At 53.0% G+C, this 23,733-nt stretch overlaps 15 protein-coding genes across 15 annotated transcripts; 7 read left to right on the forward strand and 8 right to left on the reverse strand.

The window, feature by feature from the left end:
- Nucleotides 1-244: 244 nt before the first annotated feature.
- On the forward strand, nt 245-1,183 carry APUU_10040S (uncharacterized protein; the record flags this gene model as incomplete). The annotated part of the gene is made up of 1 exon (XM_041700374.1): nt 245-1,183. The coding sequence occupies one exon, from the start codon at nt 245-247 to the stop codon at nt 1,181-1,183; it is 939 nt and encodes a 312-aa protein (XP_041549406.1).
- Nucleotides 1,184-1,678: 495 nt separating this feature from the next.
- APUU_10041S (formate/nitrite transporter family protein) lies at nt 1,679-2,542 on the forward strand (the record flags this gene model as incomplete). The annotated part of the gene is made up of 1 exon (XM_041700485.1): nt 1,679-2,542. One exon carries the CDS (start codon nt 1,679-1,681, stop codon nt 2,540-2,542), a length of 864 nt encoding a protein of 287 aa, XP_041549407.1.
- Nucleotides 2,543-2,650: 108 nt separating this feature from the next.
- Nucleotides 2,651-3,379, reverse strand: APUU_10042A (HD domain-containing protein; the record flags this gene model as incomplete). The annotated part of the gene is made up of 3 exons (XM_041700596.1): nt 2,651-2,912; nt 2,974-3,190; nt 3,241-3,379. 3 exons carry the CDS (start codon nt 3,377-3,379, stop codon nt 2,651-2,653), a joined length of 618 nt encoding a protein of 205 aa, XP_041549408.1.
- A 373-nt stretch (nt 3,380-3,752) lies between these two features.
- Nucleotides 3,753-4,740, reverse strand: APUU_10043A (phytanoyl-CoA dioxygenase family protein; the record flags this gene model as incomplete). Its single annotated transcript, XM_041700707.1, has 4 exons — nt 3,753-4,018; nt 4,069-4,287; nt 4,340-4,514; nt 4,567-4,740. The coding sequence occupies 4 exons, from the start codon at nt 4,738-4,740 to the stop codon at nt 3,753-3,755; spliced, it is 834 nt and encodes a 277-aa protein (XP_041549409.1).
- Nucleotides 4,741-5,362: 622 nt separating this feature from the next.
- Nucleotides 5,363-7,154, forward strand: APUU_10044S (uncharacterized protein; the record flags this gene model as incomplete). The annotated part of the gene is made up of 8 exons (XM_041700818.1): nt 5,363-5,561; nt 5,617-5,647; nt 5,692-5,886; nt 5,934-6,099; nt 6,145-6,246; nt 6,291-6,420; nt 6,465-6,577; nt 6,627-7,154. The coding sequence occupies 8 exons, from the start codon at nt 5,363-5,365 to the stop codon at nt 7,152-7,154; spliced, it is 1,464 nt and encodes a 487-aa protein (XP_041549410.1).
- A 345-nt stretch (nt 7,155-7,499) lies between these two features.
- APUU_10045S (AAA family ATPase) lies at nt 7,500-8,127 on the forward strand (the record flags this gene model as incomplete). The annotated part of the gene is made up of 2 exons (XM_041700929.1): nt 7,500-7,602; nt 7,652-8,127. 2 exons carry the CDS (start codon nt 7,500-7,502, stop codon nt 8,125-8,127), a joined length of 579 nt encoding a protein of 192 aa, XP_041549411.1.
- A 92-nt stretch (nt 8,128-8,219) lies between these two features.
- Nucleotides 8,220-9,167, reverse strand: APUU_10046A (uncharacterized protein; the record flags this gene model as incomplete). The annotated part of the gene is made up of 3 exons (XM_041701040.1): nt 8,220-8,646; nt 8,700-9,045; nt 9,101-9,167. 3 exons carry the CDS (start codon nt 9,165-9,167, stop codon nt 8,220-8,222), a joined length of 840 nt encoding a protein of 279 aa, XP_041549412.1.
- Nucleotides 9,168-9,358: 191 nt separating this feature from the next.
- Nucleotides 9,359-10,429, reverse strand: APUU_10047A (uncharacterized protein; the record flags this gene model as incomplete). The annotated part of the gene is made up of 2 exons (XM_041701151.1): nt 9,359-9,924; nt 9,973-10,429. 2 exons carry the CDS (start codon nt 10,427-10,429, stop codon nt 9,359-9,361), a joined length of 1,023 nt encoding a protein of 340 aa, XP_041549413.1.
- A 352-nt stretch (nt 10,430-10,781) lies between these two features.
- APUU_10048A (trichothecene efflux pump) lies at nt 10,782-12,757 on the reverse strand (the record flags this gene model as incomplete). The annotated part of the gene is made up of 4 exons (XM_041701262.1): nt 10,782-11,302; nt 11,352-11,720; nt 11,778-12,510; nt 12,581-12,757. The coding sequence occupies 4 exons, from the start codon at nt 12,755-12,757 to the stop codon at nt 10,782-10,784; spliced, it is 1,800 nt and encodes a 599-aa protein (XP_041549414.1).
- A 440-nt stretch (nt 12,758-13,197) lies between these two features.
- On the reverse strand, nt 13,198-14,057 carry APUU_10049A (SDR family NAD(P)-dependent oxidoreductase; the record flags this gene model as incomplete). Its single annotated transcript, XM_041701373.1, has 3 exons — nt 13,198-13,393; nt 13,440-13,693; nt 13,740-14,057. The coding sequence occupies 3 exons, from the start codon at nt 14,055-14,057 to the stop codon at nt 13,198-13,200; spliced, it is 768 nt and encodes a 255-aa protein (XP_041549415.1).
- A 217-nt stretch (nt 14,058-14,274) lies between these two features.
- APUU_10050A (EthD domain-containing protein) lies at nt 14,275-14,712 on the reverse strand (the record flags this gene model as incomplete). Its single annotated transcript, XM_041701485.1, has 1 exon — nt 14,275-14,712. One exon carries the CDS (start codon nt 14,710-14,712, stop codon nt 14,275-14,277), a length of 438 nt encoding a protein of 145 aa, XP_041549416.1.
- Nucleotides 14,713-14,981: 269 nt separating this feature from the next.
- Nucleotides 14,982-16,589, forward strand: APUU_10051S (cytochrome P450; the record flags this gene model as incomplete). The annotated part of the gene is made up of 1 exon (XM_041701596.1): nt 14,982-16,589. The coding sequence occupies one exon, from the start codon at nt 14,982-14,984 to the stop codon at nt 16,587-16,589; it is 1,608 nt and encodes a 535-aa protein (XP_041549417.1).
- Nucleotides 16,590-16,974: 385 nt separating this feature from the next.
- APUU_10052S (flavin-containing monooxygenase) lies at nt 16,975-18,845 on the forward strand (the record flags this gene model as incomplete). The annotated part of the gene is made up of 4 exons (XM_041701707.1): nt 16,975-17,168; nt 17,220-17,618; nt 17,664-18,328; nt 18,385-18,845. 4 exons carry the CDS (start codon nt 16,975-16,977, stop codon nt 18,843-18,845), a joined length of 1,719 nt encoding a protein of 572 aa, XP_041549418.1.
- A 272-nt stretch (nt 18,846-19,117) lies between these two features.
- On the reverse strand, nt 19,118-20,578 carry APUU_10053A (aldehyde dehydrogenase family protein; the record flags this gene model as incomplete). The annotated part of the gene is made up of 1 exon (XM_041701818.1): nt 19,118-20,578. The coding sequence occupies one exon, from the start codon at nt 20,576-20,578 to the stop codon at nt 19,118-19,120; it is 1,461 nt and encodes a 486-aa protein (XP_041549419.1).
- A 386-nt stretch (nt 20,579-20,964) lies between these two features.
- Nucleotides 20,965-23,661, forward strand: APUU_10054S (Zn(II)2Cys6 transcription factor; the record flags this gene model as incomplete). The annotated part of the gene is made up of 2 exons (XM_041701929.1): nt 20,965-21,173; nt 21,231-23,661. 2 exons carry the CDS (start codon nt 20,965-20,967, stop codon nt 23,659-23,661), a joined length of 2,640 nt encoding a protein of 879 aa, XP_041549420.1.
- Between the last annotated feature and the right edge of the window lie 72 nt (nt 23,662-23,733).

The raw sequence follows: 23,733 nt of genomic DNA on the forward strand, positions 1-23,733 counted from the left end.
CCAATGCAATTCCAGCTTGCCTTCATCGGTGGCGCGAACATGATTACCTATTGATTACTTGTAAACGGTCCAGGGCTGCTAGGGCAAATCCCAAATAGGAAATACTACGGAACTCGGATGCCCTCACATGACTCATGACGTCACACATCATGGGCTCGATCTATAAACAAACCAGTTGCAGACTCTCCGGCTTCGAGAAGATATTCATGCGAACTAATCTCGGGTAATAATGGAGGTATACTAAATGGATGAAGATGCCCCCGATCGTCATGTCCAACCGGCACTTCCGCGGCGCTCAACGTCCGAAAAGCTCATGCAGAAAAGTCCCAAGGCTAAGCACCATCTATGGATAATTCTGGGACCCCCTGCTATCTTGATCTTTGATCTGGTGGTGCCGTGCATAATTTACTATTCCTGGTATGACATCCATGTGTCTCGGTGGAGGGACGACTGTAAAGCGCATGGAGCCACCCCAGATCAATGCCCACTCACGAAGCCCGAGTTCGACAAAGACATCCTGGGCTATGCAATCATCAGCTTCGGCTTTGGCGAGCTTTATATTCTGGTAGCGCGGGTATGTCGTCTTGTTTTACATCCGAAGGAATGTGCTCCTCTATTGTCCAAGTCGCGCTGGGAGCTCGACGCAACTTCGTGGGTCTACGGGGTGTCGATGATCTGTGCTTTGATTCCTTTTGTTGTGAGTAGCACCAGGGAGATCCCTGTATTGTATCTCTACTCTCCTGCCTTTCTCATTGGGTTCCTTGGTGTTTTGATGCTCATCACCCTGATCCCCTTCCCTATACCGATTGGCATCGATTCCGAGCGGAGGGGACTGCCACTACGCCCGTTCGTCTTCTACGCTGCAGAAGACATGATCGCCGTTGATTGCCTGCAGGACTGTGAATTCCGCGTCAGGTTTAACATTCGGTACGAAAGATCCATCGCTTTCCAGAAAATGTTTGTGCATTTGACTCTTTGGTGGTTCTTTGGTGTTTGTGTTTATATCGGCTGTCTGTCGGCCATAATATGGACAGTACAGTTTCACATTGCATTTGGGCTATCGCTCGGCGTTCTCTTTGGATTTCTTATTCTCTGGGCCCTGGTATCATGTTTCTGGGTGCGGCATTCCGTACGGCGACAGGCAAAGCACGAAAGATCTACTTCCGGCGACACTAATGTATAATAATAAGGGTGGACGGCCTTTATTGAGTCCCTGTCGATGATAATAGATAATCAAGCAGTTTCTAGCTTATGACATACTATGCAAAACTGCACTATGCAGGCTCTTGTCGCGTCACTCTACACGATTAATCAGTTAAAGTTGGAACCACACTATATATGGTTACTGCAGCCAAACTGTTGTCCCAGTGGCCCCAATCGCATCCCTCGTCATATAATGCCCCCGATCCTCTCGTCGCCAGTCGTTGAAATCAAGACGCATCCCTATATCATATGATTGGGCAATCAGATACGCCTCTCTATGGGCGACAGATATTCTCGGGTGGTGATACGTCATGGCTGTGAACCCACAATTTAACCCTAACGAAGGTCAATCTTGACTGGCTGTTTAGTCTTTCCCAAAGCGTCGTATTCTCCCTCAATTTAGTTGCTGTCAAATGCTTAAATAGTGACGCACCGTAGATTGAAGATTGATTGAAATCTTTCCTCCACGTCCAAAATGGATGAGCCCTTCAACCCGACAAAGGAGACCATCTCGCTACTCATTCGTTCAGGCGCCGCAAAGTCCCGACTTCCATGGCCCGATTTGATCATAAAGGCCTTTCTTGCAGGCGCATTTCTGTCTCTCGGGGCGATGTTTGACCTCGTCATTGCTGGCGGCGCTACCAAGATGCGAGAGGAGAACCCTGGGCTGGTTACGCTGCTGTCCAGCTTCACCTTTCCAACTGGGTTCGTCATCCTCACTGTCGTCAACACTGAGCTGTTCACCGCGAACCTGTTTGTTGTTGTCTTCTCGACGCTGCTGCGCAAGGCCCGCATTGTCGACCTGGCGAAGAACCTGGTCACCTCCTACATCTTCAACCTCGCCGGTGCCCTGTTTGTCGCCGGCTTTCTCTGCTGGTGGTCTGACACGCTGTCCACAGATGCAGAGAAGCAGTTTGCAGTCACCCAGGCTGAAGGGCGTGTCAATGTGCAGTGGTCGGTGAACTTCCTCCGCGGCGTGGGCTGCAACTGGCTTGTCGGTCTGGCCATGTTCCTCTCGATCGCTGCCCATGATCAGGTCTCGAAGATTTACGCTATATGGATCCCGATCTGGACGTTTGTTGCACTGGGCTATCAGCACTCCATCGCAAATTTCTTCCTCGTGCCCATCGGCATGTTCTACGGGGTCAACTTCGGGGTCGGCAAATACATCTACCAATGTATCATCCCAGTTACTTTGGGAAACATCGTCGGCGCAGTCATCCTGGATGCCATTGTTTTTTGGTACATCTACGGGCGCAGTGAGTTGCTGGAGGAGGAAAAGAAGCACGAAATGCCTTCGCTCCATAATTCCACGCCATCGCCTACAACCCAGGTGTAGGGCAAATAGCAAAGGCTGTATCAGTACAATATGTATCATCGTCTCCAATAGCGCTCTATTCAGAATGGTTGATTGGGGCATGCATAAGGTCAAGCATAGTACATAGTCCTACACCTCCACGCCTTCTTGCTTCTCCAGATGGTCTACTACCAGGCTCAAATACTCCCTAGCTCTTGGTGTCGTTTCCTTGATATCAGGCACCTTTGCGGCATCATCCCAGAGTCTCAACGCCACCATCTCGTCCCTTAATGGGTCATTTCTGAACCGCTCGAGTTCCTCTCCTCTAAACGGACCACCCTGGAACTGTAATGACTTTTTCGATGCTGACGAGAGTGTGTCCATGTAGTCGCCGCTCACCGCTGTAAGGTATCTAATGGAACATTAGCTGAAATCTGGATAAACCTGATGTTGGCACTGAAAAGGGTGGCTACCGCTTCGCGTCAACATGACTCCCGACCAGCCGACAAACATTCTCGCCAAACCCGAGCGATCTCAGAAATTCGGCGCCAATTGATTCATGACCAATTCGTCCCACATTCTCGGCGCTGCTGTCCTTTAATGTCATGCGGGCCTCCTTCGTTGCGGCCAGTGGGATTATCTGTCCGATGTCATGCAGGAGAGCGGCCAGGATAAGTTCGGATCGTGCCCCTGCGCACCCATTTAGAGTTGCCAATTAAGGGTCATGGGTGTAGACGTACCTGACTTCTGCGCCTGGTGTGCTGCTTGAAGGCAGTGCTCTAGTTGGTTGATTGATTCGCCGATGTAGTCGCCTTGACCGTGATCCTCCAGCGACTTGATCAGGTATTCTGCTCTCTCAGAGGGGGGAGGTAACGACATTCTGAGGTTGGCTTGCTTCTTCCTCTGGCAGCGGCACAGTACATACGAAGATATGAGGTTGATAAGTGGACATAAGTCGGCCTGAGAGCGACCGGGGCGAAGGCCGAGACTGGATGATCTGGACTCTTGGAGACCACAGGAGGGGTAGAACCAGAACATTTACTAAGATACGAGCTCTACTGCTCTGAGCACGTTTATCCAAAGGCGTTTAAGCGAGGGGATACGGCGATTGCAGTTGTTGATTGCGAATCCAGCATGCCAATGCCGGTATTCCACCCGGCGATTCAACTGACGCAAGATTATTTCAAGCTTCTCGATAATACAGAATCATAAACTAATCAAATTCTGACTTTATGCGAAGATACTAGGTAAACTATGCAACAACCCCTTGCTCTCCTCGCCCCTCCACCGTCAACATCGGAGACCCGTAGCCAAACCGCATCCTCCCCTCTTCATATGCCTCCCCCTCCTTGCGCATGTGCGTTGCTGGCCACAGTTTCCTCCGGTCCTCGTAGTACTGATCATGTAAATCACCCTCGGCCTGTCTGTTATAAGTCGCATACACGGCGCGACGGTCCTTGGAGCTCAGGTTGGCACCACTCCTGTGAGCCAGGTAAGACCCGAAGACCAGAATATCGCCTATCATCTATCAGTAGGATAGCTGGTTACCAGTACGGGATACAACAAACCAGGATTCAAGTCGCAGGCAGTCCACTCCTGGCTCTCAACCCAGGCTGGCTCAATGCAGCGGTCCTCGCCGAGTGGCACTGACATGCGATGACTGCCTTTGACGACATCGAGGCCCCCGTTTTCTGAATTCATCTCATCAACTGCGGCGAGCACGGTCAGGTGCTTTATGTTTTTCACATGGGTATACGCGTTGGCGTCAATGTGAGGGGAGAATCCGCCTATGTCTACAGTCAGAAGCTGAGGTTGGGGGTAATACCAACTAGGCCATACCGCTGCCAGCCAGCTTGTAGTTGATTTTCTCCTTGAAAAGCAGCATCTCCTCTGTGGCCAACTGCTGCAGGACACTTAGGACACGCTCCCCTCGAAGAAGACTGTCAAATCCAGAGTGGCTGTTCGCGTAGTTTTCGGTGCGGCAAAGGACGCGCTTCCCTTGGGCATTTACCTCCTGTTGCTGGTTATTGTGCGTCCATTGCATTCAGCTTGGGCCGAGGGGTTACCTCATAAGGCATGTAGGAAGCATCAAGCGTGCGTGGGAGATCATGGACTTCCTGGGCCCATTCTTGCAGATGCCCCGTCTCTTGTGTATCGAGAAAGTCCCGAAGGAGGAGGAATCCATCCTCTTGGTAAGAAGCGATCTGCTCGGGGGATAGGGGATAGTGGCTGTTTTCCATTTCTGACTCGTTGAAGTATTGACCGTGCACTAGATGAAGCCTGCAAGACAGTCCACGTTTAGAGCCAATTTCTACAATTAAATATTTAATTATAACGCATTCCTCCCAACTGGCGACGTCCTGTCGCGCCTGTGAGTCAAGACCACCGGATGGAAGTCCGCACCACGACCCAAACTCGATCAAGGATAATACAGCATGAGAAAGGAAGAACAAATCGATTCCACATTCTATCTTCACATGAGCTCTTCCTGATTGGTTCTGCCAGCAACATCGTGGGGAAGTCGACCCACCCCGGCGCCACGGCCGGGATGGCTCTCGGTCTCGTTCTCAGTCTCGCTGTTCGCCCCGGCGCTTGTCAGAATGTGGACTGGCCCTTGAGCCCATGTGCTTCTGTTCTTGGTCCTCGTGGCCTGGGCTTGCTGAGCGGCGTGGAGCCAGAAACAAGCTTCGACGCGCCCTACTTTGCGGCAGCATCGTGCTCTCGTCGCGGGCAGCCATTGGCGCTGTAGAGTAGATGCTAATATTGCAGTTGTTGAATAAATTCATGCCATGATGGACCACAACATGGAGGAAGCAATACTTCCTTATTCTATCGCTCATCGCTATTAACGACGCTACCACAATGGCTGCTGCACAGGATAGCTCAACGGCCAGCGAGACCCAGATCTCGGTGGACCGCAAGCAGCATGACGATAGCAGGAAGGAAATGGCCGTGGATGAAGAGGCGACATCGAGCCCTATATCAAAAGCACGCAGCGGCGTTCTCAACGTCGCCATTGCAGGGCTTGCTCTCTTTAGCGATGGATACAACGCCCAAATCAGTATGTTGCCAAATACCACGGCAACTATCGCCTCTAACCACGCTCCATAATGTAGTTGGCTACATGGAGCCTTTATTCTCTGTCTTGTATGTCTTGCTCGCCATTATGCTGCGTCGTGCTAACTGGCTAGATACCCCAACTCCATGTCCTCCGATATCAAGTCTCGATTGTCCAACTCGTTTCTGATCGGTGAGATCTTTGGTATGATCTTCTTCGGTGCCTTAATCGACCGACTGGGTCGGAGAACTGGTGTTATTGCAGCCACCTTGTTCCTCGTTCTTGGTGTCGCCCTCGCTGCCGCTTCCCACGGAACGTCAGAGCTGGGGTATTTATCCTTTCCCTCACAGTCGTGACTATACTAACAAGGACCAGGATGTTCTGGATGATGATCATCTCTCGGGGGATCGCTGGCTTTGGCGCTGGCGGCGAGTATCCTGTATGCGCGACAAGCGCAACAGAAGCCGCTGATGAAACAGCAAAACTTCGCAAGAAACGAGGCTTTCTCGTCGCGTCGACAACGGACTTTGCCATTGACATGGTAATTACCTCTGGTAATAGGCGAGTGAAGTGCTAATTCGTCCAGGGCTTTGTCGCTGCCGGCATCGTCGCGCTGATTGTACTCGCGTGCTTCCACCAGGAAGCCCGCCAGGGTGTCTGGAGAGTGTGCTTTGGCCTGGGCTTCGTGGTATGTCTTCCATTCACAATCTTCAATATTTACTCACGGCAAAGCTCCCGGTCATCATCTGCTTCTTCCGAATCCGCATGATCAACTCGACGCAGTACCGTAAGCATGCGATCAAGTCCAGGTATCCGTACTGGCTGGTGCTGAAAAGATATTGGAAGCCAATGCTGGGAACATGTACGTGCTCGCCTTTCTTGATCATGCAGTTACTGACGTCGTAGCTCTCGCCTGGTTCTGCTACGACTTCGTCACGTATCCATTCGGCCTCTTCTCGTCCACCATCATCTCGCAAATGAACCCTGACAACACGACCATTCAAAACATCGGTTGGGGCGTGAGTTCATACAAGCACTTTCTGCTGGTAAACTACTAATAATAAGTAGACCGTGATTAACTGCTTCTACCTGCCCGGCTGCCTCCTCGGTGGCCTGCTAATGGACCGCATCGGCCGTAAACAGACAATGACATTGGGCTTTCTCATCTGGTCCATCTGGGGCTTCATCCTGGGAGGCGCTCTCGGTCCCATCCAGTCCGTCTTCCCGCTCTTCATCGTCATGTACGGCATCTTCAACGCGCTTGGTGAAATGGGCCCAGGCGTGTCAACATTTCTGTGCGCCGCCGAATCCTTCCCTACCCCGTTGCGAGGCCACTTTCTTGGCTTTGCAGCGGCGGTTGGCAAGGCTGGGGCGAGCATTGGGACAGAGGTATTTACGCCTATCCAGGACTCGTTTGGCGATGTCGGTAAGGGACAGCAGGCCGTGTTCTTGATTGGGTCTGCGTTTACGATTGTGGGAGGGATTATCGCATGGTGGCTGATTCCGGATATGCAGCGGGAATTGGAAAGCGAGGACATCAAGTTCCGGGCATATTTGGAAGATAATGGCTATGATGCTGCAGGGCTTGGGGCATGATACTCCAGGCGTTAGTATTGAAGAGCAGAAGCAATGTAACAATATCTCAATGATGGCAGTTATATATATCTGTATCTTTTTACCCCCAGCTCCAAGTTTGGGTCCCACTTCACATCTTCAAACTATTACGGAATCTCGACGGCAAATAGACATCAGCTATACAAACAGGCTGCAGGACAGCTAAATTGTTGGTATACTCGTGTCGAGTACAGTTTGTTCCCATAGGCCTGTTGGCTGCCTCAGGCAGCAATCGATGACTCACTTTCTCTTCGTATTTCGTCTCTTTTTTTCTTGCTTTCCACGTTATTTCTGTCGAGTAGTCCAAATCATCAGTCAATCACTGAAATGTCTGAATCTGTCCTCACCGATTATTCCTCGCTCAGCGCGTTCCTCCATCGCAGCGAGAGTGACCCCCGACCGGTCGTTGCGATGACCTGCGGCGTTGCAGGTCAGTCCACGAACTCACCAGGAGGAACGATAATTAATTAATACAACAGGTTCTGGGAAGTCGTCGGTCTCTAAATGGATCACATCCAACCACCCCTCGTTCAAACGTCTGTCAATTGACTCGTACATCTACACCAAGTACGGCCTTTACGGCGTCGACTATCCCAAGGACAAATACAACGAGTTCCAGGAAGAGGCTGAGCCTGCCCTTCGAACAGAACTGGCGCAGTTACTTCAGCAGGGCTCCCAGAACATCATCCTCGATTTCTCCTTTGCATTCCAGGCCACCCGCGACGAGTGGAAGGCCCTGGTCGAGGGCGCAGGAGGCCGGTGGGTGCTAATCTTCATCGAAGTCGATCCAGACGAGCTGCGGCGGCGAGTCAGAGCAAGGAACCAGCTGGCCGTGAAAGACGGCGATTCGGCATTTTTTGTGACAGAGCAGGTTCTAGAGAGCTTCATCGCAGGCTTCGAGCGGCCAATTGGGGAGGGCGAGGTTGTTTTACGGCTGGAAAATGAGGCTGTCTAAGAAACTACCGTGCCAGCATGCTTCACGATTCTTGTATGATAAACGCAGATACCCTTCTTAATGATAACCTCTCTACTCAAATCTCGAGACATCTATAGCTTTGCGAACTGTCCGCTCTGCAGGTGGTTCCCTCCATCTATTGGAATCACAGCCCCGTTGACGTATGAGCCTGCAGGACCGCAGAGATAGACCATCACACCAGCAATGTCCTCAGGACTCCCCAGCCGTCTTCTTGGATTTGCAGCTGCCATAGATTCAACGCCTCCCAAGTGGTCGATAAGACCGTTGGCCAGCTTGGACGGAAAGAACCCCGGCGCCACGACGTTCGAACAGATATTGCGTGGCCCCAATTCAACCGCCAGATTTGTAGCCAAGTGATGTGCTGCAGCCTTGGAGATTGCATACATAATTGTGCCATGCTTGCCCACCACTGGAACCGACAGCCCTGCAATCGCGCCGACGATGATGATGCGTGACGGCGAGTCGGCGGTTCCAGATCGCTCCAGCAAAGGCGTGAGGCTTCACGGACCATCAGTGTACTGTGTTGTTTGAAACAATAAACGGACTCTTACAGTCTTGTGAGGTGGAATATGCTGCGGACGTTCAAGTCTAGCACTTTGGTGACAGCCCAGTCCGGCGTGGGTTCAAAGGCTCCTCCCCATGTCGCCGCCGCATTCGCAACCAGAATGTCAACGCGATGCTCTGCTTTTAACAGATCGACAAGCCTCTCAATGTCAGAGGGCTTCGAGAGGTCAGCGGCATATCCGATCGCAGTTCCAGAACAAGGCAAGGCATTGAGTTTGTCCACGGCCTGTTTGAACCCAAGCGGACCTTCTGCCTTTCGCGCAACAATCACCACTTTCTCTGCGCCTGCAAGAAGCAGTGCTGTAGCAGTGTGTAGTCCGAGGCCTCGAGACCCTGTACACTTCCTGTCAGCGTTCCAATTGTGTCCTGGGAAATGGATTGTACACACCACCCGTGACCACGGCCACCTTGCCGTCGAGGCGGAAAAGACGAGGAAATTCAGGTAATTCGGACATGATAGCGTCACTGCAATGGGTCTTCTTCTTTGCAGATTTCTACTTCGTTTTGTGTTGATAATGGGGCGTTGTAACTTTGGATATGTTTTTCCGGCAGCCCCTAAACACTACATTGAAACGTTCAACAAACCTATCGGGAATATCTTAATGAATAATGAAGTTAAAGACTGGGAAATGTTGCAATAGAGCTATTATTCAAATACAACTGCCATCCGCTTGGTCGACGTCCCTGCCTTCATCTCGCGTATCATATCATCCATGGCCTCCAACGATCGTATTTCTATTTCGGGGGTAATGGAGTGTTTTGCAGTAAAGTCCACTGCTTTGCCCATGCGCTGGGGCGTACTAGTGCTGTCTGACTTGATATTGTATAAGCCGACTGCCAGGGCAAACGTAGAGACCTCCATGGGGCTGAGGCTGATGCCAATAACCATCAAGGTTCCCCCAACGCGAATGATAGATGGTGCTCCCTTGTAGGCCGCAGCTGAGCCGCTGAAAACCGCTGCAGCGTGCACGCCACCGTTGGTAATTTTCTTCACTTCAGCGGCATAGGTATCAGCATGGGTCAGCGAGTTGAATGTCACATCTGCCCCTTGGCTCTTGCATGCTTCCAGCGTCTTGTCGTTGATATCAATGGCAATGACTTGATATCCCATTGCCTTTGCGTACTGAGTAGCCAGCTGTCCTAGTCCTCCAGCTCCGATGGCAGCGAACCACTGTCCTGGCTTGAGATTGCAAGAGTCCACGGCGTGGAAAGCTACAGCCGTTAGCATCACCCAACTTCAAACAATAGTTCATTGCACACCTGTAATCCCAGCACAGAATACCGCTGAGCTGCGCTTTGGGTCCAGCTGAGAGGGAAGATGGATGACATTCTGCCAGTCGACAGCAGCATATTCTTGGAAGAAGCCAAACTCGCCAAATCCAGCGACGCTGGGCTTGCCCTGGGTACATTGCGTGTTATGCACCATGCACGCTTCACATTCGAAACAGCAGCCGTTGATATACAAGAATCCAACCGGGTTCCCTTCCTGGAAGCCCTTGTCCCTGCAGTCGGCACCTACCTTGGCGACATAGCCAGCCCCTTCATGCCCGATGGTGAATGGCTCGGTCTTGTCGGGCTGGGAAATTGCCATGATGTCTGAGTGGCAGAGAGACGCCGATGCCATCTTAACGAGGATTTGGTTTGGGGCAGGCTCTGGGATTGGGATCTCGTTCACAACGGCCTTTTGCTGCTTGGGATCCCATTGTGCGGCCTTCATCGTATTTCCTATAGAACCCATTCTCGTATACTGGCTAAACTGCAGTAACTCAGATATTCGTTTTACTGGTATCAATATTGCGAAGGCGTGGGCCTAATATGCTTGATCGCAGAGGATCCGAGCTCGGGCCGGGAATCCTTTTCCTGTGCTCTTCCAGTCTTTTGCTCAGTCAGATCCATCCATGCAGATCTACACCTGGTCTGTACTCTACTAAATATTCACTTCAGTTTTATAGGTGGATAATCCTGTGATGCCTTCTCGAAGTACCGGAATCTGTATTATTGAGGGCTAACCTAATGCTAGTACGGTTCCACTTAACGACGAATAGAATAGTATCTAAGACTGATGTATATCAAGCCCGTCGGTCTATATTCTCGACCATTTCAACCTCTGGCTTGCTGTCCGATTCAGCCCCTGTCTTGCCCTGAAGCCGCTTGGCGACATCGTAGTGGAGGAAGTTCTTCATATCAGGTATAAAGCAGCTGGATATGATTAACAAAACACTGAATGGGATAGTACAGTAGAAGACAATCCGAAAGCTCTGCGAGTAAGCGATCTTGAGTGCTGCAGTGGCGTCTGCAACGACACTATCGGTGGCACCTGGGACAGCCTCCACGCCTGTTCCTGCAGTCAAGGCCGCCAGGAGGGCAGGCAGTGACGAGTCCGGTAGACCGGCTGCGGTGGCTGCTGCACCGACGTACTTGGGCATGTTCTTGTTCAGTTCGTTGTTCAAGACGGACACGTACACAGCTTGCGCAACAGCTCCTCCGAGGGCGCGGAGAGAGCCCAGAACCCCAGTGGCAAGGCCGATATCCTGAGGCTCGATCACAAGCGTCACTGCTGGGAATGTAATGTTGTCGACGTATCCGACAGCTAACACAACAGTTAGTATTCTAAATGTTAAAGGAGTCCAATGACTTACAAATGCAACCAAGCGTACCCAGAGCGATAGTCATGGACCAGGTATCTGGACCCAACGCACTGAGCGGAGTGATGAATGCGAATGCCAGAAGAGACGCAATGATGCATTGATATTTGACACGAGGGACAAATCCGAGGGCCATTCCTCCCAGTAGCTGGCCCATAAGGACGCCACCACCGACGACCGAGCTCTGCAGACCTATCTTGATGGAATCCGTGGTATATATTCCCTGAATGAGAGTCGGCCACAGGACCGTGAATGAGTAATATACCATAGCCCCGACAGCTGCATCAGTCACAATAGCAGTGAATCCGATGTTCTTGAACAGCCTCGGGGGCATGAATGGTCGTGTCTTGCAGACGAAGCCCTCTAGCAGCATTCGTCAGCTGGAATGGATGGCTGATTGATGCGGGTGATTCGACTTACCATACAGCACAAATACTACCAGACATGCTATTCCAATGAGCAGAGTACAGAGAGTCGCCGCACTGGTCCAGGGGTAAGTGGTGCCTCCCCAGGAGAGCCCAATAAGGAAAAGAACACATCCAGCGATGAAGAGAAAAATGCCGATAAAGTCGAGCTCCTTGAACATCTCCCACTTTGTCTTTCCTTCTACATGCAGCTGAGCGTATCTCGGTGGATGATAAAGAAAATGATAGAGCACAGTCGCAATGACCGCAAGAATGAGGCCGATATAGTAGCTCCATCGCCAGCCTTGACTGGTGTTCTGGATCAACAGCCTGGCGATAACAGGGCCAAAGACAGCAAAGGGGAGAGAAGACATGAAGACGATCGTGACTATCACGCCGCGGTACTTGTTGGGCACGAGCTCTCCCAGGATGATACCAAAGGACAACTGACCAGCAGCCGAGAGGCCATTGAAGATATTGGCAACAATCAACATCTCAACGTATGTAGCCCGTGCCCCTATTATGCAGCCAACAATAGACAGTATCATGGACCCTTGCACAATCCACTTTCGACCAAATATATCAGACAACCGGCCGATGAGCAGAAACCCGACGCAGCTGGAAAGGGTCCAGACGGTGGCAACCCAGTTGATATTGGGGGAATTGCCCAGCTCGGCGTTGATCAGGGTGAGGGTATTGGAGGGCAGAACCCAGCCCAGGTAGGCCACGATGGATCCTAGACATTGTGCCTTGCTTAAGTGTTAGAAGGTCTGATCCATTCCAGCTCCATCCAGAGACTGGGGATATCCTGGGGCGTACCAGGACTGTGCCGAGAAAGGGCAGGCTCCTGAAGTAGCCCTTGGGCATGTCTTGCATATCTCCCCCGATGGCATGTTCATCGACATAGTTAACAGTGCCGTCTGTATGTAGTACTGCTCTGGCTCCGGCGTATTGCGGCCTTGGCTCCTGAGAGCTTTCAGTGTCATCATGGCTCATGGCTGCTCTTTGGCGGTGATACAAGAAAAAGGATCGACAAGGAGGAGTTTAGGAGCAGGTTAGATGTGGATTCAGTGTTACGAGGCTTCCTGCTCCATATCAACTGGCAGTCTCGGAAATATTGTGCCTTGTGTCTGGTGAAAAGGGGTATATGAAGCTATCCCAACCAGCTGAGTAGAAATCGGAAATGTTTTTCCTCCCCGCATTTACCCCATACTGCCAGGGGGCTGGGTCCAGATTCAGATGCTGCTAGGGGTTGGGGATCTGGTATGGGGTAGTGGTCGCGTCTACGGGGTCGATACAGTACGATGCCTTTTCAGAACAATCCCTGTCGGATGGTACAGACCAACTACTATATTAAACTACTCCATTAGTCTTTAGATTTCGCATTCCGGATAACGATATTCTAGCAGTAATCCCTATAGATGATCTGGTGTACCCTAACACGCCCAGCCTCCATCGATCGAATATACTGCACCGGTGATAAACGACGAAGCTTCGCTCAAGAGAAAGACAATCAGGTTTGCGGTCTCCTCTGGTTTCCCATTGCGAGGCAGCGCAATATTCGACGATTTGACGCTGGCATTGCCACTGATTTTATTCGACTGCGCCAGCATTGGTGTTTGGATGGCACCCCTGGTAGAGTCAGCTTCAAGCCTGGATGCATTGGGAACAAACTTACGGCGCAATGCAGTTGACTCGAATGCTCTGTTCCCCAACCTCCTTCGCTGCAGATCGTGACAAACCGATGACGCCGTGTTTACTGGCAGCATATGCGGCGTTCCGTCCCATTCCCTGGACGCCAGCAATGCTAGATGCGTTGACGATAGAGCCGTTGTCAGCCATGACCTGCAGTTCAGCTCGCAGACAGTGCATCAGGCCCTTGAGGTTGATGTCCATGATAAAGTCCCATTCATCGCTGTCGATGTCTTTAACCTGGTGCATCAAACCTGTTAGAATGTGACTTCCAATGCAGAACAACCAGACCTGCCCCGTTCAATCCTATAGACTTCCCAATGACTCCGGCCAGGTTCGCTGCCCCGTCGAGTCTCCCTCCCCATTTGACTGTCTCTTGGATCCAGGTATCCACCGTGCTGGCCTTGCGGACGTCGATGACCATTGAAAAGATATCACCGTGGCCGGCGTTTTTTATTTCCTTGGCCACAGCGTCCAGGCCCTCTTGCTGTAGGTCGCCAATGGATACTTTGGCCCCTAGAGACGCAGCAAGCATCGCGGTGCAGCGGCCAATTCCAGAGGCGCCACCGGTAATGGCAATCACTTTACCAGATAGAGATATCATATTGCAGATTTGGGTTTAGAATGTATGTAATGGCAGACGAGCATAGAGGCTGCTCTTCGATATAAGATTTACACAAGGATATTGCCAGGCATGCACGCACACCTTTCGGGAATAAACAGCCACATCTCGATTTCATGCAATGGGTAATCTCTTCCTATGATGTACAGAGAAGCCAATTCCAGACTCCAGCTGACACTTCTGCTTGTCAATTTCTACCCTATAGTGCTTGCTCTCTGGATACAGGATCAACCAGAGCAACAATGGCCCTCACTGTCTTGTCAGGGCCCATCATGCGCGCTCCATCGGGCCCCAGAACGTCTCGCATCTCATCGCTGGCTGCAAACTGGCGATAGTCCTCCCAGCTGTGGAAATACATCTCCGAGCAGGCATCCCATTCGAAGTCGAGAACTGAGAGTCCCATCTTTGCAGCCTCTTTGGTAAGCTCGCGGGCGTTGTGGACTTGAGTGTATCCTTGGATTCTGGTGTCGCGATAGATTTTAGACGCGACAACTAGCGTTCCATGCGTATCCCGCCAGTAGGTATCGAACTCGGCCTGCGATATCGAAGGATCTTTGCGGAAGAAACAGCTCACTCGGATCAGGGGGCTGGTAGGGCGAGGAAGGAGGATGTCCTTCTGGCTTGAGGACGCTGCCATGGTTCAAAGGGTTTGATATCGTTGGTTTAGGAATTCAAACACGACCAAGTCAACTGGTGTCCTATTCAGTCTGGCTCTTATAATCGTACATGCGAGGCCCCTCCTTCTTCGACACTTTCGACATTCTGGATGGTGTTGGCGGGTGTCTTTTTCCGGCCTGCTGTTTAGCCCTACATGGCCACTCATCCCAGGCAGTTCCATTTCTATTATACAACTCCCAGTTTGAAAGACCATCCAACCAGGGATTTCCAGTTCTAATCATCGTAAACATGTTGGGCGCACGCACTGCCACCGAAAGTGCTTGGTATCTGGCCTCAGTCGGTTTCGTGCTGGCCTCCTGCTATACTGTTGTACTGGCCATCTATCGCCTGAATTTACACCCTTTGGCAAAGTTTCCCGGGCCCAGGCTCCGCGCAATTAGCTCGTTGCCATCGATTTACTCGCTGTTGCGCGGTCGATTGGGGTTCGATAATAAGAAACTGCACGACAAGTATGGGCCCGTGGTACGAGTCTCGCCGAACGAGCTGTCGTTCAACTCAGCCCAGTCCTGGGAAGACATCTACGGATTCAAGACTGGTGGACGCAAGAACATGCACAAGGATCCAATCCATGTCGGTTCAGTCGACCCTTTGCCAGGGGCCTCGACGCTGACGATGGCGGACGACACCAACCACGCCCGACAGCGACGGGCGCTCTCGCATTCTTTCTCGGAGCGTGCATTGAGGGATCAAGAGTATATAATCCAGCATTATGTCGACATCCTGATCACCAAATTGAAGAGCAAGGCCGACCAGGCGGAAGAATTCAACCTGGTCAACTGGTTGAACTTCACCACCTTCGACATCATCGGCGACCTGGCCTTTGGAGAGCCCTTTGGCTGTCTGGACTTGGGTGCATTCCACTCCTGGGTAGCCCTGATCTTCGAGACAGTGAAAGTCGGTGCCCTGGAGCAGGCCACGCGGCGCTTTGCTGAGGCAGGCTCGTGGACGCAGTCTCTCCTGCTGCATATGATCCCAGAATATCTGAGGAAAAGACGCCGCGATCACTTGTCGCTCAGCAAGGAGAAGGTCGAGCAACGTCTACGGAATGGAGGAACTGACCATACGGACTTCATCTACTATATCCTGCGACAGCGGGAGAAGTACGACCTGCACGACAACGAGATCATCCTCAACAGTGCTCTGTTCATTGTTGCTGGCAGCGAGACCACGGCGAACCTGCTTTCAGGCCTGTTTGCACGGCTTCTTCGAAATACAGACAAGATGCAAAAGCTCTACGCCGAGGTGCGTTCCACGTTCCAGAGCGAAGACCAGATCAACTACGACAGTACCAGCCAGCTGCCCTACATCAACGCATGCCTAGAAGAGGGACTGCGCATCCATCCTCCAGTCCCAGTTGGACTGTTGCGAACTGTGCCCAAAGCTGGCGATACGATCGATGGCCACTGGGTTCCCGGCGGGACGTCTGTCTCGACAGGTGGATGGGCTGCATCGCACAATCCAGCCAACTTCTGGGACTGCGATACCTTTATACCCGAGCGCTGGCTAGATGGCGCAGGTGGAGCCTTTGCGACCGATATAAAGAGCGGAATGCAGCCCTTCTCGCTGGGCCCTCGGGGCTGTATCGGCAAGAATCTCTCCTACATGGAAATGCGCGTCATTCTTGCTCGGCTGGTATGGAACTTTGACGTCGTCAGTACAGACGGGGTTTGGCAGTGGAGTCCTGAGGGCGAAATGAAGCACATGAAGGCGTATACGACGTGGCAGAAGCCTGATCTCAACGTACGAGTGACAAGGGCGCAGCAGGGTGAGGGTGGACGGACTTCTAGCTCGTATGCAGCAAAGACCCAGGCGGAGAGGTTACGACAGAAGTCATAAGGTTACAGATAGCTATTATTGTTAATTAAAGTCTTTAAATTGCACTGGTTGTTACATATCAAGATGCATCAATACTGCCGTCTGGGCCTCTAACTTGACATCTTCACCATGCTGCCACAGTAGCTTCTAGTTACCAATCTCGTACGCATCACGATACACAATAATGATCGGCAGACAAGTGGAGACATGCACTTCCGGTTGCTGTGAAGTCATTATTGGAAACGATATGCATTCCCATCCGGACGTATTCAGCCTGAGCACAACCGCCCGAGGCTATACAGCAGCTCGAATCGAGATACCATTACCTCAATCCAGGAGATTTATAATACAAGACCTTTTAACGCAATTACAACCTTATTCCACGTTTTCATTCTCATCATCAACCATGGCTGCGAACTACCGCCAATCCAGCCAGCCCATCCACACAGAGCGCCACGTCCGCATCGTTTGCATTGGAGCTGGCGCATCTGGGTTATTATTTGCATACAAGCTGCAGCGGAGCTTTTCGAATTTCTCCCTTGTTATCTATGAAAAAAACCCGGACATTTCTGGGACATGGTTCGAGAACCGGTATCCAGGGTACGTTGCGTGGGCCTATTATAATTCTACAATAATTCTAACTCACGACAGCTGCGCCTGCGATGTGCCGTCGCATAACTACACCTGGTCCTTTGAGCCCAAGACCGACTGGTCAGGGACCTACGCAAGCAGTAAAGAAATCTTCAACTACTTTGACTCGTTTTCACGCAAGTACGGGCTGCGCCAGTACTGCCGCATGCGCCACCAAGTCATCGGGGCCGTATGGGATGCTGGAAAAGGCGGATACGATGTGCATGTCCAAGACCTGGAATCTGGGCGACAGTGGAATGACTCGTGCGATATCCTCATTAACGCCGGTGGCATCTTGAATTCGTGGCGATGGCCGGCCATTCCAGGTCTGGAGCGCTACAAGGGGACGCTGGTCCACACAGCGAACTGGGATGACTCCATTTCACTGAAAGGAAAGCATGTCGGGCTCGTTGGCAATGGGTAAGTAGATAAACAGATTATCACGGGCATCGCTGACCTGTACAGCTCTTCAGGCATCCAGGTGCTGCCGGCCATTCTCCCGGAGGTTAGCAAGATCACAACATTCATCCGCGAGCCAACGTGGGTGTCGCCCGTCCAGGGCCTTGAGCAGCACATCTTCTCAAGTGAGGAGAAGCAGGCCTTTGAAAGGGACTCCGAGACGTTGACCGAGTACCGCCGGGGTATCGAACGAGGCATGAACGGCCAATTCGCCATTTTCCTGCGCGGCACCCAAGGCCAGAGGGAGACGCGGGAATACATGACCCAGCAGATGAAGGAGAAGCTACACAATTTGGACTTGGAAAAGGTACTAATCCCGGAGTGGTCTGTCGGATGTCGACGCATCACGCCAGGAGTCGGCTATCTGGAGTCTCTGGGCGACACCAAGGTCAACGTCGTGTACGGCAACATCGACCAGGTCACCGAGCAAGGCTGCATCTGCGACGACGGCAACGAGTATGCAGTGGACGTCTTGATCTGTGCCACGGGGTTTGATACCTCGTTCCGGCCACGGTTCCCCGTTATTGGGCCGAATGGCAACAATCTGCAGGACCAGTGGAAGGACGAGCCGCATTCGTACTTTGGCATCGCTGCTGCTGGAATCCCCAACTATCTGACCTTCCTGGGTCCCAATAGTCCTATTGGAAATGGCCCTGTTCTGTCTGCAATCGGTACGACAGCCTTTTTTTTTTTTTTTTTTTTTTTGACGAATTCTAACTCCTCGTAGAAGCCCAAGCAGACCATATGATGAAGCTGATTGACCGGTACCAAACGACCAACATCAAGAGCTTCGCACCCCGGGCTGAAGCAGTCCAGGACTTTATCGCCTTCAAGGACGAGTTCATGCGCAACACCGTCTGGGCGGACGGCTGCCGCTCGTGGTACAAGGCCAACCAGGCAGACGCCCCTGTCACAGCCCTGTGGCCGGGGTCGACGCTGCATTATATCGAAGCGATGGACGAGTTGCGACTCGATGACTGGGAGGTCAAGTATAATGGCAACCGATTCGCATGGATGGGCAATGGCTACAGCCAGACCGAGGTCGATGAGACGGCCGACTGGGCTTACTATATCCGCGACCGCGATGACGGCGAATACACGAGTCGAGGGAAGAGACTGCGAATCCTGAACAAGTCTGGGACTCGCCAGCCAGAGGCCACTTCATTCACGGTCTTTCCACGGATCTAGCTGTCTTGCCTGTAGTCCGGCTTATAACTTGTACCGTTAGCATATAAGAACTGCCTTAAAATCTCATTTATTCCCAGAAGTCTACTATGCATATCGGCATTTTGTGTTCGAGTATAACCGGAAATAAATAATACTACTTGCTCACTAGGTAATGTTGTGTACTGGGTCTGTAGCAATGTATATTATGGTTATACCCTTCAAGCGGTCTACGAAAGAGTATACAACCAGCAGGAATCAAGTTAAACAGTCATGCATTCATTACGTACAGAAGATCAGTAGGTCAGGTTAATCATGACAGTCTTTGGCTCGGTAAAGTGCTCCAGCGCGCTGCGACCGCATTCGCGACCCAGGCCACTCTGCTTGGAGCCCCCAAAGGGCACATTGAGGAAGTTCAGGCTGATGCAGTTGATGCCGACCATGCCAGACTCGAATTCACTGGCAACTCGCATTGCCTTGTTGATGTCCTGGGTGAAGACGCCCGCCATCAGGCCATATTCCGTTGCATTCGCCTTGTGCAGGACTTCCTCTTCGGTCTTGAAGAAGTTCAGGATGGACACTGGGCCAAAGATCTCCTCGCGGTACAGCTCTGCACTAGGTTCGACGCCCGTGAAGACAGTCGGCTGGACGAAGAAGCCTTTGTCGTCGACGGGCTGTCCACCAGTGAGCAGGGAATGAGACTGCACTCCGCGCTCGAGGAATCCACTGACACGCCGGAATTGGGCTTCGTCGACCAGAGGCCCCATCAGGGTATCCTCCTTCTCTGGATCGTTGATCTTTTTAGCACGCTCCTCCAAGGCAGCCTTGTATCTCTTGGCAAACTCGTCGCGGATGCCCTCCTGGACGTAGACCCTCGACGCTGCGAAACAGACCTGGCCGCTGTTTGCTGTGATCGCATTGACACACCAGGTCACTGCATTGTCCAAGTTGCAGTCGTCAAAGACCACTGCCGGCGACTTACCACCCAGCTCGAGGGTGACGCGCTTCAGGTTCGACTCCGCTGCCATCTTCTGGATGCGTTTCCCCGTGGCGATAGACCCCGTAAAGCTGACCTTGCGGATACGCATGTGGCTGGCCAGCAGGGCGCCTGTCGTGCCGTCGCCAGAGAGCACCTGGAAGACACCAGGAGGGAATCCAGCCTCGCGAATCAGCGGACCCAGAGCCAGTGCTGCAAACGGTGTCTTCTCCGAGGGCTTGAGAATGAAGCAGTTGCCGGTCGCAAGGGCTGGTGCTGCCTTGAGACCGACCGTCCCCATGGGCCCATTCCAGGGCACAATTCCTGCAGTCACACCGAGAGGTTCATTGCGCGTGATTCGCATGAAGCCATTCTCCTGGGGGTAGGCCTCGCCCGCAAACTTGTCAATCCAGCCGGCATTGTATTGGAACGACTCCGCACACAGACCGACCTCGAAGCGGCCAAAGGCCTGGTATGGGGCGCCGAGGGTGATCCTGGTCAGCTCGCCCAGCACTTCTGCATGTTTCTCCACCAAGGCTGCAAACTTCAGCAGGATTGCGCGTCGTTCGGAGGCCGAGATGGCCTTCCACTGGGGGAATGCAGCGTCCGCAGCGGCAACAGCGGCGTCGACGTCGTCTGCACCGGCGAGGGGCACCTTGTCTGAAACAAGAGAGTTGTCGCGGGGGTTGGACACGGAGAATACGGCGGGGGATTTGGGGCTGACGTATTCGTTGTTGATGAAGAGCTGCGTGGGCAGCCTGTTGCGTGAAAAGTCGAGCATCTTGCTGTGTCTGGACTGGTAAAGGAGGGCCAGTCCACTGCATCCTGCCCACTTATAGCAGGACAGACGATCCAGTGGCGAGGAAAACGTTGTCCAGCAGCAGACAGCCAGATCCAAAGACCCTCAGCCAGTAGGGATTCCTTTTCCAGCCGTGTCTCCAATTCGGCGGCCTTCCTGCGACTCATGCAACTCCTGCGCCTCCATAAGCCAATCCTGATTCACACAAAGAGCGTCTGAATCAGGTCTAGACGTGGAGAACCTCAGACTGACTCGCAAAGTTCACTGCGGGCCTCGGGAACCGCCAGATAATGCGGGGAAGGCCCTTAAATAGTGTAGATGATCACAGCAGGGGGTGGCCTGGCAGTCTCTATCCCCCTCCAACCGCCATGACTGCACAATCTGCCGACCGTCAGCCTGACTTGTCCGGCTCTGGCACAGAGACCGCGTCCAAACCGCGCCATCGAGCGTCTGTCGCCTGCGTGGCCTGTCGAGAGCGCCGGACGAGGTGCGTGGTCAATACGGGCCAAGGCTCGTGTACGCAGTGCCTGGACAGTGGGCAAGAATGCATCATCAGGAACGATGACCAGCGCCGGAAGTGCGTATTTACTGCGAGTAGTTCTCTGTTTATTTGGTTGTCTGGCTAACCGGATAGGCCTGTGTCCAAAGCATACGTGAATCTTCTGCAAGACCGCATCCAGCAGCTGGAAAATGCGCTACAGGAGAAAGACACCCCGTCGACAAACCACACACAGAATGCCCAGCAAAATCAGGAGATCCAAGCCGATGCTGCCGGCGACAACTCGTCCCAGTCTGCCCAGTCTGACTCGCACAATATCGCTGTCGAGACGCCTCCCTCCCCCGATCCTCCCGAACCCCCCGTATTCCCCCATCCAGACACCTTCTTCCAGCAACAGGCTTCCTCCGCGAATACACACAGTTCACCCTCCAGATCGCATACCAGGAAGGCATCCATGACCCATCGCCTGCTGTCGACCCGAGGCCATGTCAGCTTCGACCAGCTGGCAGGCCGCCAGCGCTACTTTGGCCCGACCACGAACTGCCATATATACTTGGACCCGTCTTCAGAGTCGGAGGAGAGTCGGGGACAGGCGAGAGAGCAGCGTCGGCGGACCCAGCGAGTACTGTCTATCTTGCCACAGGCTTCTCAGGACTACTTGATGCAGCTATATTGGAAATACTACAACTCTGTAATCCGCGTAGTCGATCAAGAAGCCTTCGAAGAGGGCAAAGAGGCCGGTGACGGACCGTTCTACTCAGGCTTCCTGCACGTCTGCATCCTCGCAGCTGGATATCGCTTTGCCGACAAGCAGCGACCGGACATGGTGCGCATTACCCTCGCTGGCAGGGAGTCGCTCCTCCACCGCGAGGCCAAGTATATGCTCGACTACGAGATAGAGCGACCGGGTGGTCTTCCCTCCATTGCTGCCCTGCTGCTTCTCGGCGACCTGGAGGTCGGCTGCGGCCGCGATAATGTCGGCTGGCTGTACTCTGGCATGGCTTATAGACTGTGCTTCGATGTTGGCCTGCATCTCGACCGGTCCGGCTGTGGCCTCTCCCAGAGCGACATCGAGATCGGGCGCATGACGCTGTGGGCGTGCGTGATCTTTGATAGATACTGGGCTCTTTTCCTCGGCCGGCCAACAGCTCTCAAGCCAGACGATCTGGAGATCTACGAGCTCTCGCAGCAGTTCGACCGGTTGGGCACCTCGCAGCCAGGCCCGGAGAAGAGCCTCGAGATGCAGATATACCAGGCCCTGTTCGAGCTCATGGAGCTGGGGGGCAAGATCACTGGAATCCAGCATAACATGTCCAGTCGCAACGCCGATATCGACCGGGTCCTGCATCTGCGCATGGCAGCCCTGGACAGCGAGCTGGATAGGTGGTATGCCCGCCTGCCACAGACCCTGCGATACACTGCAGAGAACGCCAGCTCAGCGCCCCCATCATTCTTCCTGCTCCATCAGCAGTATTATTCAACCATGATCATGCTGCATCGACCGTTCGCAGGCTATGACGACATTCTGGACAGCAGCGGCCAGCGCAGGGGGGAGGACGGCGCCTCCGACTCAGCTGGCAAGCATCTGTCGGCACTTTCTCACGCAACCTGCACGAAATGCGCCGGTCGCATAGCCCAGATATTCTGGCAGCAGCGGCAAAGGTTCGACACGAGACGCATCTTCGTGACCGGCCTGCAGCATGTCGGAAATGCAGCCACTGCGCTGGTTGCTGCCATTGCGTCGTCCACCGACCTGGTGTCCAACGACCGCAGCATGAGATACCTCGAATGTCTCGCTGCCGTGCTGGACGACATGACAGAGGCATATCAACCGGCTGAGCAGATGGCTGCCATAGTCAAGTCGGTCATCCAGGAGCTCAGGGAGCTTCAGCCAGCCCTCCAGCCGTCCAACTCGGTGCCAGCCCGTCGAGGCAGCTCAGCGGACTGCGACAGCGAGCCAGACCATATGCCATCTAAACGAGGCCCATCGACTCGGACGCAAGCAAATACACACTCGATGCAGTCAACGTCATGGCCGGGCGAGAGTCAATTCGCAAAGCCCGTAACGACTGCGGCCATTATGCCGTCGCCAGCCCTGACTTACCAGTCAATGGCAGAGAAGCCCGCTGCACGTCGCTATACAGACCAAGACAACCTCATCGCAGACAGCAACATGGCCAACATGGACGACTCGTGGTCCATCTTCAGCGCGCCAGATCGCTTCGCCATCAACAATGTCATGGCCGGCCATGGCTCGCCCTCAGCCTTCTGTTCCCCCTGGCCCAGCGCCGACACGCCCTCGTTCTTCCGGCTGGCAAACGACGCGGCGATGGAGCCAGGTAGTATGAACAGCGACTTTCTGCATCTGGTGGGCGACGCTGACCGGGCCGCGCAGGGCACCGCTGGCGACAGTATCCCTGAAGCAGCAGGGCTTTCTTCTCAGGGGATTACGCACTCTACTGACCCGGGCTTGTCTCCCTCAAACTCGCGGATACGAGGGCAGCAGGGGAAGAGAAAGGCTCCTGGTACCAGGCCAGAAAATATTTGGACGGAGATAATCAGCTAGCGTTCATCTTTTTCTTTTTTGTTTTTTATCTGTTGGATACTATTACCGTTGTCTAAGTGTATTTCGAAGCGA

Source organism: Aspergillus puulaauensis, chromosome 1 (assembly GCF_016861865.1).
Source record: "Aspergillus puulaauensis MK2 DNA, chromosome 1, nearly complete sequence".
Taxonomy (NCBI): Eukaryota; Fungi; Ascomycota; class Eurotiomycetes; order Eurotiales; family Aspergillaceae; genus Aspergillus; species Aspergillus puulaauensis.